At 39.3% G+C, this 13,678-nt stretch overlaps 1 protein-coding gene across 1 annotated transcript in view; it reads right to left on the reverse strand.

Moving 5' to 3' along the window:
• Positions 1-13,353, reverse strand: part of CFAP91 (cilia and flagella associated protein 91) — a 28,606-nt gene extending 15,253 nt beyond the window's left edge. Inside the window, exons 1-8 of the mRNA XM_062572861.1 lie at positions 13,205-13,353; positions 10,621-10,704; positions 8,790-8,846; positions 7,697-7,878; positions 6,793-6,970; positions 6,289-6,446; positions 5,851-6,033; positions 5,608-5,750 (exon numbers count right to left, since the gene is read on the reverse strand). Coding sequence (XP_062428845.1) covers positions 5,608-5,750; positions 5,851-6,033; positions 6,289-6,446; positions 6,793-6,970; positions 7,697-7,878; positions 8,790-8,846; positions 10,621-10,704; positions 13,205-13,338 — 1,119 coding nt within the window. The 5' untranslated portion in view covers positions 13,339-13,353. The remainder of the gene's footprint in view (positions 1-5,607; positions 5,751-5,850; positions 6,034-6,288; positions 6,447-6,792; positions 6,971-7,696; positions 7,879-8,789; positions 8,847-10,620; positions 10,705-13,204) is intronic.
• Positions 13,354-13,678: the final 325 nt, after the last annotated feature.

Consider the following 13,678-nt stretch of genomic DNA (forward strand, 5'->3'; position numbering starts at 1 on the left):
AAAAACACTTTATTGTTGAAAACTTCTGAAATGGACTGGGTTAGCAATACAAAAATCAAAGCCTATGAAGTGCTTATAAGCCATGTGAAATGCTTGTAGCTCAACAAAGTCAGAGATTTTCTCAACTGCTTCTTGTATTTGATCATCTTAGCACTCTCTGGCATGAAGGTTATAACAGTGCTTGATATGATCTGTAAGGCATTTTGCATGATGGGGGAAAACTTTGAAAGAAAAAAGCCCTCGGAATTGCGTTTATTTTGAAAACAATGATCCCTATGTTCATTAGTACAATGTTGCATTCATAAGAGTTTTCTTAACAAAATGTTAGACTCCAAAAATATTTCTTGATAACCAAAATAACAAAATGCAACCAGAATGACAACTTTTAAAGACAGAAAAATCTACAAGCACTTCTGACAAGAGGGAATTCTTAGTAATGTAGAGCTGAGAAATACTGCAGTTCCTGGAAGTGGTTCTATGTTTGCACATCAGCACAATCTCATGCCTGCTTTACTATCTTTACTAAGTGAGAAGTAGTTACTGTTGTTTTGTCCAGTCTGAAATTTTAGGTTATTTTAAGTAAGTCCTTAATGTACCAGCTTAACTACAGGAAGTATGGTTCTTGCATTAACTAGTTCTGCCTAACTTACTAAGTTATCATTTTTGCCAAATAGAGATTGAGACTAAAGAATCTTCGTGCAATACTTTCTTAAAACTTTTTTTTTTTAAAGAAGGAAAATTAAATGTGTACTAAATCAACATAGTTTAAATGGCACCACCTACATATTGCACTCTAATTTTTCTGGGATAAGTGACACAATTTTACTTCTTCCATGTAATCGGTTTTGAGTCACGGTATAATCTGATCGGACTGGACAGTGAAGGACTACCTAGATCTTTCACATCCCTTTCATTTCTCGGCGAATGACACAAAGAGCAAATAACATTCTTGCTTTTGGCCATACCCTTTAGCTTCTTTGCTGGCCACTAACAGAAGCAGAAGTCTTGACAGAAGAGTGGCTTGGGAACTCACTCTCCATTCAGAGAAATCACAGAATCATAGAATCACAGAGTCAGTAAGGTTGCAAGGCACCCCTGGAGATCATCTAGTCCAACCACCTGCTCAAGCAGGGTCACCTAAGGCGTATTAGACAGGGTTGCATCCAGGCAGGCCTTGAATATCTCGAGAGAAGGAGACTCCACAGCCTCTCTGGGCAACCTGTGCCAGTGCTCCGTCACTCTCACAGTGAAGACATTCCTCCTCACATTCAGGCGGAACTTCCTGTGGTTCAGTTTGTGCCCATTGCCTCTTGTCCTGTCGCATGGGACAACTGAAAAGAGTTTAGCTCCATCCTCTTGACTTCCTCCTTTTAGGTACTTAAACACACTGATAAGATCCCCCCTCAGTTTTCTCTTCCCCAGGCTGAAGAGGCCCAGTTCTCGCAGCTGTTCCTCGTAGGGCAGATGCTCCAGCCCTCTGATCATCTTCGTAGTCCTGCGCTGGACTCTCTCCAGTAGCTCCATGTCTCTCTTGTACTGGGCAGCCCAGAACTGGAGGCAATACTCAAGATGAGGCCTCCCCAGGGCTGAGTAGAGGGGCAGGATCACCTCCTTGACCTGCTGGCAACACTCTTCCTAATGCACCCCAGGATACCGTCGGCCTTCTTGGCCACAAGGCCACATTGCTGGCCATGGTCAACTTGTCATCCACCAGCACTCCCAGGTCCTTCTCTGCAAAGCTGCTCTCCAGAAGGTCAGCCCCCAGCTCGTACTGGTGCCTAGGGTTATTCCTCCCTAGGTGCAGGACTCTGCACTTGCCCGTGTTGAACCTCATGAGGTTCCTCTCCACCCAGCTCTCCAGCCTGTCCAGGTCTCTCTGAATGGCAGCACAGCCCTCGGGTGTATCAGCCACTCCTCCCAGCTTGGTATCATCAGCAGACTTGCTGAGGAGGCACTCAGTCCCCTCATCCAGGTCATTGATGAAAAAATTGAACAGGATGGGACCCAGTACTGGGCCCTGGGGAACTCCACTAGTCACAGGCCTCCAACTAGACTCCACGCCATTGATGACGACCCTCTGAGCTCTGCCATTCAGCCAGTTCTCAATCCACTTCACTGTCCACTCATCTAACCCACACTTCCTGAGCTTGCCTACAAGGACGTTATGGGAGACAGTGTCAAAAGCCTTGCTGAAGTCAAGGTACACAACATCCACTGCTCTTCCCTCATCTCCCCAGCCAGCCATTCCATCATAGAAGGCTATCAGATTGGTTAAGCAGGATTTCCCCTTGGTGAATCCATCTGGCTACTCCTGATCACCTTCTTTTCCTCCATATGTCTGGAGATGACATCCAGAATGGGCTGTTCCATCACCTTAGCAGGGATGGAGGCTGACCAGCCTATAGTTGCCTAGATCCTCCTTCTTGCCCTTTTTGAAGACTGGAGTGACATTGGCTTTCTTCCAGCCCTTAGGCACCTCTCCAGTTCTCCAGGAGCTTTCAAAGACGATGGAGAGCGGCCTGGCAACAACATCCGCCAGCTCCCTCAGTACCTGGATCTGTGGATGTCAAGCTTGCCCAGAAGATCTTTAATCCTATCCTCCTCAACCAAAGGAAAGTCTTCCTTTCTCCAGACTTTCCCTCTCGTCTCCAGGCTCTAGGATTCTTGAGGGCTGCTCTTAGCAGTGAAGTCATGCTTTGGTTTCTTCTTTATCTACTCTTTAATCTTCTCTTTTTCCCAAGAGGCCACACACATTCTCATGTGTAGCACTTGAGTGTACAGTCATGGTTCTCTTTCTTGCTTTTTGCCCAAGAAGAAAAGAAGGTGAGGTCATCAAGGACAGCCTGGGTACCTACTTAGCAATGCACCAGGGGTGTTGAGTCTTGGCTGATTTGGAATGACATAATACATCTTAAAGCTTGTCTGAGTATGAGCCAACTAACAGTGTGTTGGAGATCTGTTCTTGAACATGTTTTCCTGCTCTTTGAAGTTGGCACAGATTTTCTCCACAGATATTCTGGGCCCTCTTACTTCTCCACTTCCTTTCAGCAACAACACAAAGGAAAACAGACATGATGAGAGTTGCGCTTAATTCTACGGTGAAAGATTTGTTGTTCTGGCATTATCCTGATTTAGCATTTTGAAACTACCTGACACTTAACCACTTTTGGGTCACCAGCATGTACAAAGTCAGCCTGAATTCATGCATTATTTTAAATAGGCATTTCTCTAGTATCTCCTCTGTTCCTTGGTATATTCAGGTGTCTAGCTGCATTTTTTCCTATAGTAATTAGCTGTAGTATGCTATCTCTTTTTGAACTAAATGAATTTCTCGGAGTTTCATGTAAGGCTGTAATGGCTCATTTACATTCCCTAAAGCATCAGCATCTCCTCTGTCTAGAAACTAGCTTTTCTTATCCTTTTACAGACCTGGTTAAAGATGTAGTTCATGTTTTTTTTTTTTCTGTAAATCCTAGGTTACTCCTGTTTCTCTCATGTTCTCCTGTTTTAGAGAATTATTTGAAGAACACGAGTATAAATAATATTCTTGCAAAAGGTTTCAGGATACTCCTCAAAAAGCCTGCTTCTAAAATCACTTCTTTTTGGGATTAGTTTCAAATCTAGAGGAAGATGATTTTATTCTTAATCGGACAATGATCCTTTCTGTAACTCCCTGGATATTCTCTTGTCTCTCTTTGCAGCCCTAACCTTAGGAAAACCTGTAGTATGGCAAAACAAGAGGAACATAATGAGGAAGACCAATCCATCTTGCCACTTTTTTGGCCAGAAAAGTAAGCTTTGGAAATTTCCTTGATTAAAAGTAATTACTTCTGAAGCCAAAATCTAGCATTTCTCTTCTCTTTGCCACCTCCAGCTTTGTCAGATTAACAGCAGAAAATGAAAGAAACTCATTCCATAGCTACATCATAGTGTACGCTCTGAATTTTCTAGTGTTCTGCTCTATTTCTAGGATTATGGGACAAAATTTTTAGATTAAGAGAGTGCTAGGGCAGCACTAAAAAGAGGTTTTTGAAGAGAAAACTGGTCCAACTGCTCCACTATAGAAATAATGCAAAGCAATCCAGTGCCATTCAGAGATGATCCCTAATTGCTGGCTTTAAACTTCTTTCATATTTTGTGTACCAGAGGAAGCTGTGGGCAGGACTGGGGCTAGTAATGCCAACTGGTCAGACAGCTGTCCTTTCAAATACTAAACTCTTAACTCAGATACTCTACTCCCTACACTGCCCACTTCTCAACAACTCCTGTAGCTTATGAGGTGGACCTGCCAGATGGGGCCTGCTAAGCCAAAAGGTGCTACAGCCACCAAACTAAAGCAGCAAAAGACTCTGATGGGAGAAATGACCCATACTGTCACTGTAGAACCCCAGGGCTAATTAGAGCAGTAATGCTTGAAATCCTGTAAGATGACTGCTAAGATAAAACTGATTTTTTTTCTCTTATTGCTCTGAACAGAAGGTTTATTAAAGCCTTACTGTAGTTGAGGCAATCTGGGTCTTTCGCAATGTCACAACTTTCAGCTTTTCTGGGCTGATGAGTCTGATTTCTACATCTCAGTATCTAACGACAGCAGTTAAACAAGATTTATCAACAACCTCTGCAATGGAAATGTTTTGTGATTTTAAAAGAATAGACATTTTTAACTTTGTGAGGAAGGTAAAGGAGGCTTAATTATACTAGGATCTCTGCTGGTATATATCAGTGTAGCCCTGGTGATCTATTACAGAAGAAAATATACAGTATATTCTGCTTTTGTTCTGCCCTTCATCTTCCCTTTGGCTATCAGTTTCTCTTAGAAGAAACATTATTATGTGAGCAGCCAGCACTAGGGCCTACCTCTTATCAGTGACTACAGTTTAGACCTTCTACTGCAGTCTTGCAAACCATGGCAAGTACATTGAACAGGCAGAACGCAATTGTTGTAATGGTAATTCAGCCCTGAAAGCTCAGGCTAACATTCTGCTGCCTATAAAAACTGCCACAAGTGTTCTGATCATGATTATATAAGGTCACTACTTTGATTTTATAAAAAACCCCACCAACTCAAAGCCATTCAATAATGCTGTGTCTTCTTCTCCAAGTCTGTAGTGAACTAATGTCATTAGTTCTTGAAAATTTCCTGCAGCACTGAAGTTTTTTCTTTGCAAGTTTTCCTTCTGAATTACAGTCAGATGCAACACTTCATCTTTTACAGGATCCAAGGGAATTTAAGTTTGAGACAATATGATTGTTCTTTCAGAACAAGATTTCAATTTAAAATTCATTAGTAGAAAGTCAGTGTGTGAACAGAGAAAGTATTACTAAATTACACTAAAACAAGAAAGCTATATACACTATTTCTGATTATGAAATATTTCTTAACCAAAGAAAGCATAAGTCAAAGCTGCCAAGCTTTACAAATGACATTAGATATTTTTAGCAATATTTCAGCCAGTAAAAACAGGCTTGGTTTTAAAAAAGGCAATCCTCAACAGCATCACAAGTAGCATGTTTAAAAGTACATGTAATTTACAAATACTGTGATTGTAGATGCAAATAAGGCACTTCTTTCCTCAGTGGTTAACTGCATGTATTGCAGCTCCATACCTGGTGAACTTGTGCCAACTCTGCCTCTAGCCTTGCTGATCTTTTAATAAATCCAGTCTTAGTGGTAGTGCATTTAGGTTTTGGAGCGTTAATCTGGACTTGGGTGACAGAATCTGGGAGAGATGCTTCCAGCTGACACAATCCTAAGAAACACAGGGTATGTATTGGAGTAGTGGGGAGAGAAAATCAGAGTTTTGTTGTAACAAATACCTAATACAAATTAAGTTTTTCAAAATGCTTTACCTGCAAATGTGTTAAGATAGTAGTTTTTTACCATGTAGCGTTCAGAATGGTTGTCTGGGAAATAACCAATTCTAGACAAAGGAGCATGTGTTTGTGATGCAAAGTCAGCATAGTCTGTGATGATATCTCGTCTCTCCAGCTTCCCTCCCACGTTCTTCCTCTTAGCTATCAGTTTTCTGACCACTAAAAAGGAAATATAAATGTGAGAAGGTTCTTCAAACAAGTAATTCTGAAAAAGCCTCCTCTTAGGAAACATCCAAAGGCTTTTGTTGTAAAACTTGATTTGTTTGTTTGATCAGAACAAATGCTGGCTATGCATATCTACACTGTGGATGCTACCTGTTTTGTTTTGAACCAAGACTGCAGCCTTATGTAAACAGAAATGGCTTATCTGAAAACTAAGACTCGTAATTCTGCCTTCCTGGTTCTCCAACTTACTCAGTGCACACTCATGCTGATTTTTTTTTACTTTCTCTTCTTTAGCCTTTTGATAATTTTGCCAGTGGGCATCCAAGCACTTGACATTCAACTCATTCTGCTTCTCCTCTCTCCTCCACAGCAGCTTCTTTAAGACTTCCAGTCGAACCTCCTGCAACCTGCAAGGGAAAGAAAGGCCAGGCGTGAACTACAGTACTGTCTAGTGTTCTGTGCAGTGCTGTCATCATCAAATCCTACATCCCAGTTGAATACTTCACAAATAGTTCATGTTGCATATCATAGTTAATCTTTCATTTTTAGAAGGGAGCTTATCACTAGTGAGAAGTATTGTGCCTCATATTAAATCCAACAAAAATATTCCTTCCCAAAATCAGTGGATTTCCATTAAAAAAAAATTCACAAAAGTAAAAAGCTTGCACCCCTCCAGCCAGCCCCTAAACCTTCTTGTTCCTTCTCTATTCAGCTGATAATTAAAAAGAGTAAAATGTATAATTAGACTCTTACTTTTCTATTTCCTGTTCTCTAAAGGCCCACTCCTTCTTCTCCATATCATCCATCATTTTCCTCCTCTTTGCAATTTGGGAGGCATTGTCCAGGGGTGGAAGAGTTGCTTCCCAAGCTCGTTTTTCCCGGGCACGTTCAATCATCTCCACCTCGGCTAGTCCTGCTGGTAGCCCTCGACCTTACAGGGACAAAAAAAACCCAGTAGCTCTTTAGAAGAATGGTAAATCCAGCCAATATCCACCACCAGTGCACTAAAGTACTAGAGGGTTGGAAGGGCACAAGCCCATATGTTGAACACGAGCAGAATTGACAACAGACAGAAGTAAATACTTCCAAGGCCAGTAAAAATTTAAAATATATAGGATGGTATGATCTGCGGTTGCTATTATTTAGTTGACATTTAACACTGGCTGTTCATTCCTCTACTGTAGGATGGAATGGACGAAAAGCTTCTTTTTTCCAAGTAGATACATTCTGAGAATCAGTACTTTCTTTGGCATCCAGTATCCATCACTCTTGAAGGCAGGACACTAGGACAGGAGGATCACAGGTGTGTTCTAGAAGAGCAGTATTCTTACTATTTCCTTATTAATGTTGACTCAGAATAGCTGACTAACAGCAGGTAAATGGAAAACCTCTACTAGTTGGCATTGGTAAAATATATGACCTTTTTATATTGAAAGATCTCAAACCTCCTTATGAAAGGCCCCAGAATAGTGCTATTAAGTAGGTAAACATCTAGTTTAAGAATATAAAAATAATGTACTCCAAAACAAGAAAACAGAGGATTGTCAAAGCAGGCAATAGACTTGAAACCTGACACCAAAAAAAAGAGAACTTCCTGCTAAACAAGGCAGTATTAACATTATTTTAATAATGTATCTATCTTGATTTCATAACTCACCCCAAGTGAGAGTAGCAAGTGTCAGAAGTTCAGGGACTGAGCCAGAGACAACTACATATTCAGGGGAATAGGGGTCAGTCTGGGCTTCACCATCCCTGTAATCTGTCTGTGTACCCAGAGTTCGTAACTGGGGACCAAAGACCCTGCCATTTCTGGTAGCTGAATAAACATAGGGCTCTGTCCTAAGAAAAAAAAAGATGCAAGATGGAAGAACATTTGTCACATTCATTAAAAAAAAATCTAAATTAAAACACTAAGTCAAAGGTAGGATATTCAAATGTGCTTTCTTTTACCTTAACATCGTTCCCATTGATGTTAACTCTATTATCTTTAGTAAAAGCAGACTGAGGCCACACTGAGCCCTTTGGCTCCCTCCCTCCCTAGGTAAGCAATCCAGAAATCTTGTGGTCTCAGCTCTCTTAAAATTTTACATGTTCCCTATGTATACACGCTAAACTTGCTTTTAATATTGATGTAGGAAAAGCAACTAATGGCTAATGTAAGATGAAGTAGGATTGCTTTAGTTTATCTTTCATGTTTTTCTTTCTCACATCTCCAGAACAAAGTTCAGTTCTTGTGTAAGCAAATACAGCTTCCACTGACTCTACTTGGAACTGAATCTGCTTATGTTCCCTCAAAATTTGATCCCCACTGAAAACCACATTAGATTACTTCATGGATGCTCTGTACCATTGAACAGTATTGCAACTATTACAGAGACTGTAATAAAATATCAGAAGAATGTCCAACAGTATTGCTGTATTGGAGAATCTTCTTTGTATCAGTATCTCTTCTAGGATTTAGAGACACTTGGCAGTTTATTTCAAGCTTCATAATTGTAACATTCTTGAGACATACATAGATCTGCCTTTTACTCACAAGGCTCTACTTTTCTTCAAGCAAACTCTGAATTAGGCAGTCCCCTGTTTTCTCGGGGATTCACAATAGCTAACAAAGTCCCTCTTATCTCTTAAAAAGTTCTTTCTATTGGTTCATTAGGAAAAATATTGGTCACTAACTAAACAGCTAACCAATCATTTTTTGGCTAGATGTGTCCCATTAAAACAATGCTGCTCTAGAACTCACTACTTACTTTGGCATTGCATAGGAAACATTTAGTGGAAACGGCTTATTAAAAGGGATGAGAGGTCTGAAATGAGAGAACACAGATGTAAGACAACAGCCATGAGCACAAAATACTGTTATGGTTTAGAAAAACTGTAGTACACTAACTTCAATGCTGATTTGTCACAGCTGAGGTTCTGTATCTGCATGTGGGGTATATTTCTGTATATAAAAGAATTTTCACAGCTAAGGAGCAATGTGGGGAAGGGGGAAGGGTGACTTAACACAAAAGGTGTGCATGAGACCTTTTAGAAATGACCTAGTCCAGTGTTTCTCATGTCCTCCTTCAAAGGGTGCAAATCGATGTTAAAATGAAGGCAACCTAACAGCAAGCTGCCATCAAAAGGGATGGACCCTATCAGAGTTATATAGTTGAGTGTGCTCTATAGCAGTATGCAGTCCTGCATGAGTACTCTTTAAAGACTTAATAAATTTCTACATAAATTAAAGATGGGAAAATTCTCAAGACTATATTGTCTCACTGTTTCAGAATTACTGTTTGATGAGTTTATTGGCCTAAGTTTAACAGCTAATGCTGCAGAAGAGGCTACAGCCAGAGACCAATAATTTAATGTGTTTGGAAGTGGAATTCCATGTTGCTTGTAGGTGACAGAGAAATGTCCTGAGTGCCTGACACTCACAACAAAACAGTTGCTAAAATCTTGTTCTACTTTAAATTAGAATTGAAAAACAAGGCAATAATTAAAAGAGGTTAGTTTTGAGTGTGCTCACAGAATTCTACATATGCATGGATTTCACTAATCAATTGACTTTTTTGAGGGGGAGGAGGTTGTTTTATAACTTCTTGAAATCCTAAAATGCAATTCCTATATTCAGCTTATAAGGTAAGCCATTTTGGACTTAACTAATTTGATTCTTTCCTTCTCTGTAGTAATTCCTGAAGTACCCTGAAAATGATATGGGCTCAAAGATGAAGTATTCATATTAATAATTCCTTCTTAGGAATTATTATAATTTGCATATTGCAATTCACTATCAATTTTCCTTAGTCTCTGAGAGACTTTAAACCTCTCAGCTTTAAAGCTTCAAATTGCAGAAGATAAAATAATCTTTGTCATTCTTTTGCTAAAATTGCCATAAAGAACACTAATTCATTTTTTTAAACTTAGATTTATTTTATTTTATTTATTTATTTATTTATTTATTTGTATCGGTATTTAGAAGTGGACATGCTGGACAACAGCATAATGCACATGCTCTTAAATAAAGTTCTGTCTGCTGACTCTGCTAGTGAGTGTAACTCAAACTACATATGACTAAGTTGAGAATGTTTGTGTGTTAACTGTTGGTTGAGATCTTGAGTTCAGTGCTGAACTGCAGTGAATTCTGGAAGGAGCTTTCTGCAGCAGAGGACATCATTGATGAAAAGTTAATCTAGGATTCCCTTTGCTCCTGTCCATGGCAGAAACCAGGATTTAAAGGTTACATCTTAGGAAGGCACATTTCCAGAAGTCTAGAGAACTACAATGGCTTTGGTGAGCATCTGCCTTTGTGTAGGAGGATCTACAGCTTAAGGCTTTCTACAAATAACTATTAAGTGCAGAATGCTCACTACTTTTGATTATTCACTAAATCATTACCTGAAAATTCTGAGATAGTGTGAATGTAAAAAGACCTTTTGATAAAAGATTTGGTTATTATTTAGATTTTCTATACCAATGATCGTGGAACTGACAAAAAAGGGGGGGGGGAGGGGGGTTTTGACATTTATTTAGATTCTCTTTAAACTGCACAAAAGCAGGATTCTAAACTCTGCATCAAATCCATTCATTCCTTACCGTCCAAAGTATTTATAGCGATTTCTTCCACAGACTTCAGGATCTTCATACACAATGTGAGGTATCTGAAGAGAAGGTTGAGCTCTAAAAGTCAAAATATAGGATTCCTTACTATTATTTAAGAAGCATGTTCAGAGCAGTTCTGACTTTTTGCTTTATACTTTAATATTTAGTTTTTCTTTCTCTACTTGCACAATCAAAACATACATATTACAAATTTCACAATCCCTATATGTATACAATTGTATTTTGCATTTTTTCATACTTTTATATACAGCAAGATAGTTTTATACTTTATGGATGTTCCATATTGTCCATGGGAGAAATTGGTCATCTACTGTCTTTAATAAAACTTTTTATGAGCCTGTCATGAAAAGAACCACTTGTAAATGCTGGACCTTGTAAAGTCAAATACTTTTATTGGTAGTAGGGAGAAGTAAGCACATCTTCACATTTTCTCATTTTTACTACAACATCCTGGAGGGTTTTCTTTAATTTAAAGACTTTTTCATTACAACATCCTGGAAGTTTTTCTTTATGTTTAAGGTTTGGAAGACCATGAAGCCTATTATAGCAGTCAGTGAATGGTAGAATTGAGTTCATTGAAAGCTATGCATCAGGATTGCTATTTGTTTTCACAGCTACTTTATACTCCAGTCTTAATCTTATCAATCTGTAAGGTAGTTAAAGATAAGAGACAGAAGTTCTTAAAAAAAAGAAAAAAAAATCCCATGTCAGGGCATAGGGTAAATCATTCCCCTAAGCTGCATATATAGCAAGTCCTGCACATCATGTTTTTCACAAGACTGCTTTTGACAACTTACAAGAATCCTAACCATAAATGTACCGGATTCTGTGTACTAAGGTTGGTTGCTGCTGCCTAATTCTAAACACAGAGGCATATTTACAGATATATGGGTAACAGTGAATGGTTTTGCTTTATAGCTGGGATCAAAACAGAGAATTGCATGCTGAGATCAGTTGTCTTCAAAGACCTCACTGCATGGCCCTGTGAGCTGTGCTGTGGCCATTGGGGAGCCATAGAATGACTACCTACTATAGCAAATACTATACAGTGAGATGCTTCATTAACCTCCTGTGACATATAGTTTACTGCCAAGGTAAGTTTAAAGTCATCTCTTCCCAGCACTTTCACTCATATCACGTAACAAGAGAGGGGAAGGGTTCAAGATGCAGCATTGTAACCTAAGATACTTGCTTAGCTCTAATTAACCTATTATTGTAAAGTTGCGTTTGTAATTCAGATGAGTTAATTGAGCCGATGGCTAGTTTCACTAGCTGACTCTTTGCATATCAGAGTGCTGCTCCATCCAGATGGATTTGTGTTTCATTAAGCACAGGTGGGCACTTACTCTTATGATCTAACTTTATTAGCATAAGCTGTTCATCCTATTATGGTACAGTTATAGGCGCAACGGGACCCAGTGAAATAGGCCCTTTTTATTCCACAGATCCTGCCTCTTGCACGTCCTTGAGTTATATCTGCTGACTTTGCTGATACAAATGAGCATTTATTCCTGGTAACCTTGCAGAAGCAACACAACTACTAAGAAGACAGCTGGGGAATATTATCTTTTATATTGGCAACATTGTCAAATAGTACAGTTTGAAATAGAGTTTTTGAAAATATAGAGAGTTTGAAAATTTTTCTTTTTTTGGTAATTGCAAGACATTTTGCAAATATGTATTGATATGTTAATGCATTTTTAAGCAGGTCAGATGTCAAATAAGTTCCTGTTACAGAGCCATAGGCACAATATAACAAGCCACACAGGTGGGGGCAATACGAAGTGCTGAAAATTAGAAAAATAATCGTCCCAAAACTCTTTTTGATTTTAGAAATGATAAGAATATACCTTAGAAACTCAACAGGAATAGGTAGGAAATCCTCTATATCACTCTTTAACATCTTTGATTACTATCAAGCACACAGTAAAATTCAGTCACCAGTGATCCCAGGGCAATACATCATACGAAAAGACCAGGGTCTAAAGTTAGCTTGTTAATGCAGAAAAAAACTCTGACAACTAGTCAGGCTGATGCCTGCAGTAGCTATAAGAGGACTTCAAAAACCCAAGGTGCAGCAAAACATGTGAACGGGTGCTTATATACTTGCTGAATCAGAAACACTAATTGTGGTGCCAGAAGAAAGTTTAAGTAAGAAGTCCCTGGACTAAAGATGTGGTGCCCCACGCACACTTGAATGAACAGCAACAGCAATCTAACCAGCTGTGGCTTCAGAGGACTGAAAGGAAGCAGCTACACTGAAGTAACACACATGAGTCAACTAAAGTCTTTAAAACTTATCTATGAGAGGTTGAAATAACTCTGTTCACTTTCCTGGCAACTGATGCAGAGCAGACAGCATAGGGATGAAGGAATGTGTAACATCCACCCTCTAAGAAACAGATGGACAACTGTACTCCACAACAGCTGCAATCTCTTAATTTCAAGAGAAATATAAGTAGGAGCAAAATGCAGTCATCTCCACTTCAGTATACATGGGTTTCTGTTGGTTTTGTTTGTATGTTTGTTTTAAATTATCCAGCCACAGAACACTTACACAGCAAGCAGCTGAAGAGCTTCCAGGCATTGCTGAGCCCTCCCTCTCCATCTTCGGTCAATAAATGGAGGCACTGGATCTTTGCCTTCCAGGCACATATTGTAGCCAGGGAAATGGATGAGACTGCTAAACATGCTTCTGAAAATTGGTACCTTTACCTAATGTTCATGTGGACACAAAAGAGGAGAGGCATTGATTCAGTGATTTCAAATGGTATTAAAGAGATCAGAATTTCAGCTGGTGCTAGCAAGTGTGTGCACATGATCAGTATATAGAAAAGCTTACAGTGAATTACAGGACTGCATATTCAATATGGAGAAAGAAGGTGGCATACACAAATGATGTCAGCTAGTTAGATGGAACTTCTCAAGATGTGGAGCACATCAGACTAGCAGCAGATGCACAGATGTATCTTCTGGCTGTTTTCCAGAGTCTAAACTTTTACTCAAAATCCAAGAGCCTAACACTTTGTTA

This window comes from Rhea pennata, chromosome 1, assembly GCF_028389875.1.
Source record: "Rhea pennata isolate bPtePen1 chromosome 1, bPtePen1.pri, whole genome shotgun sequence".
NCBI lineage: Eukaryota > Metazoa > Chordata > Aves > Rheiformes > Rheidae > Rhea > Rhea pennata.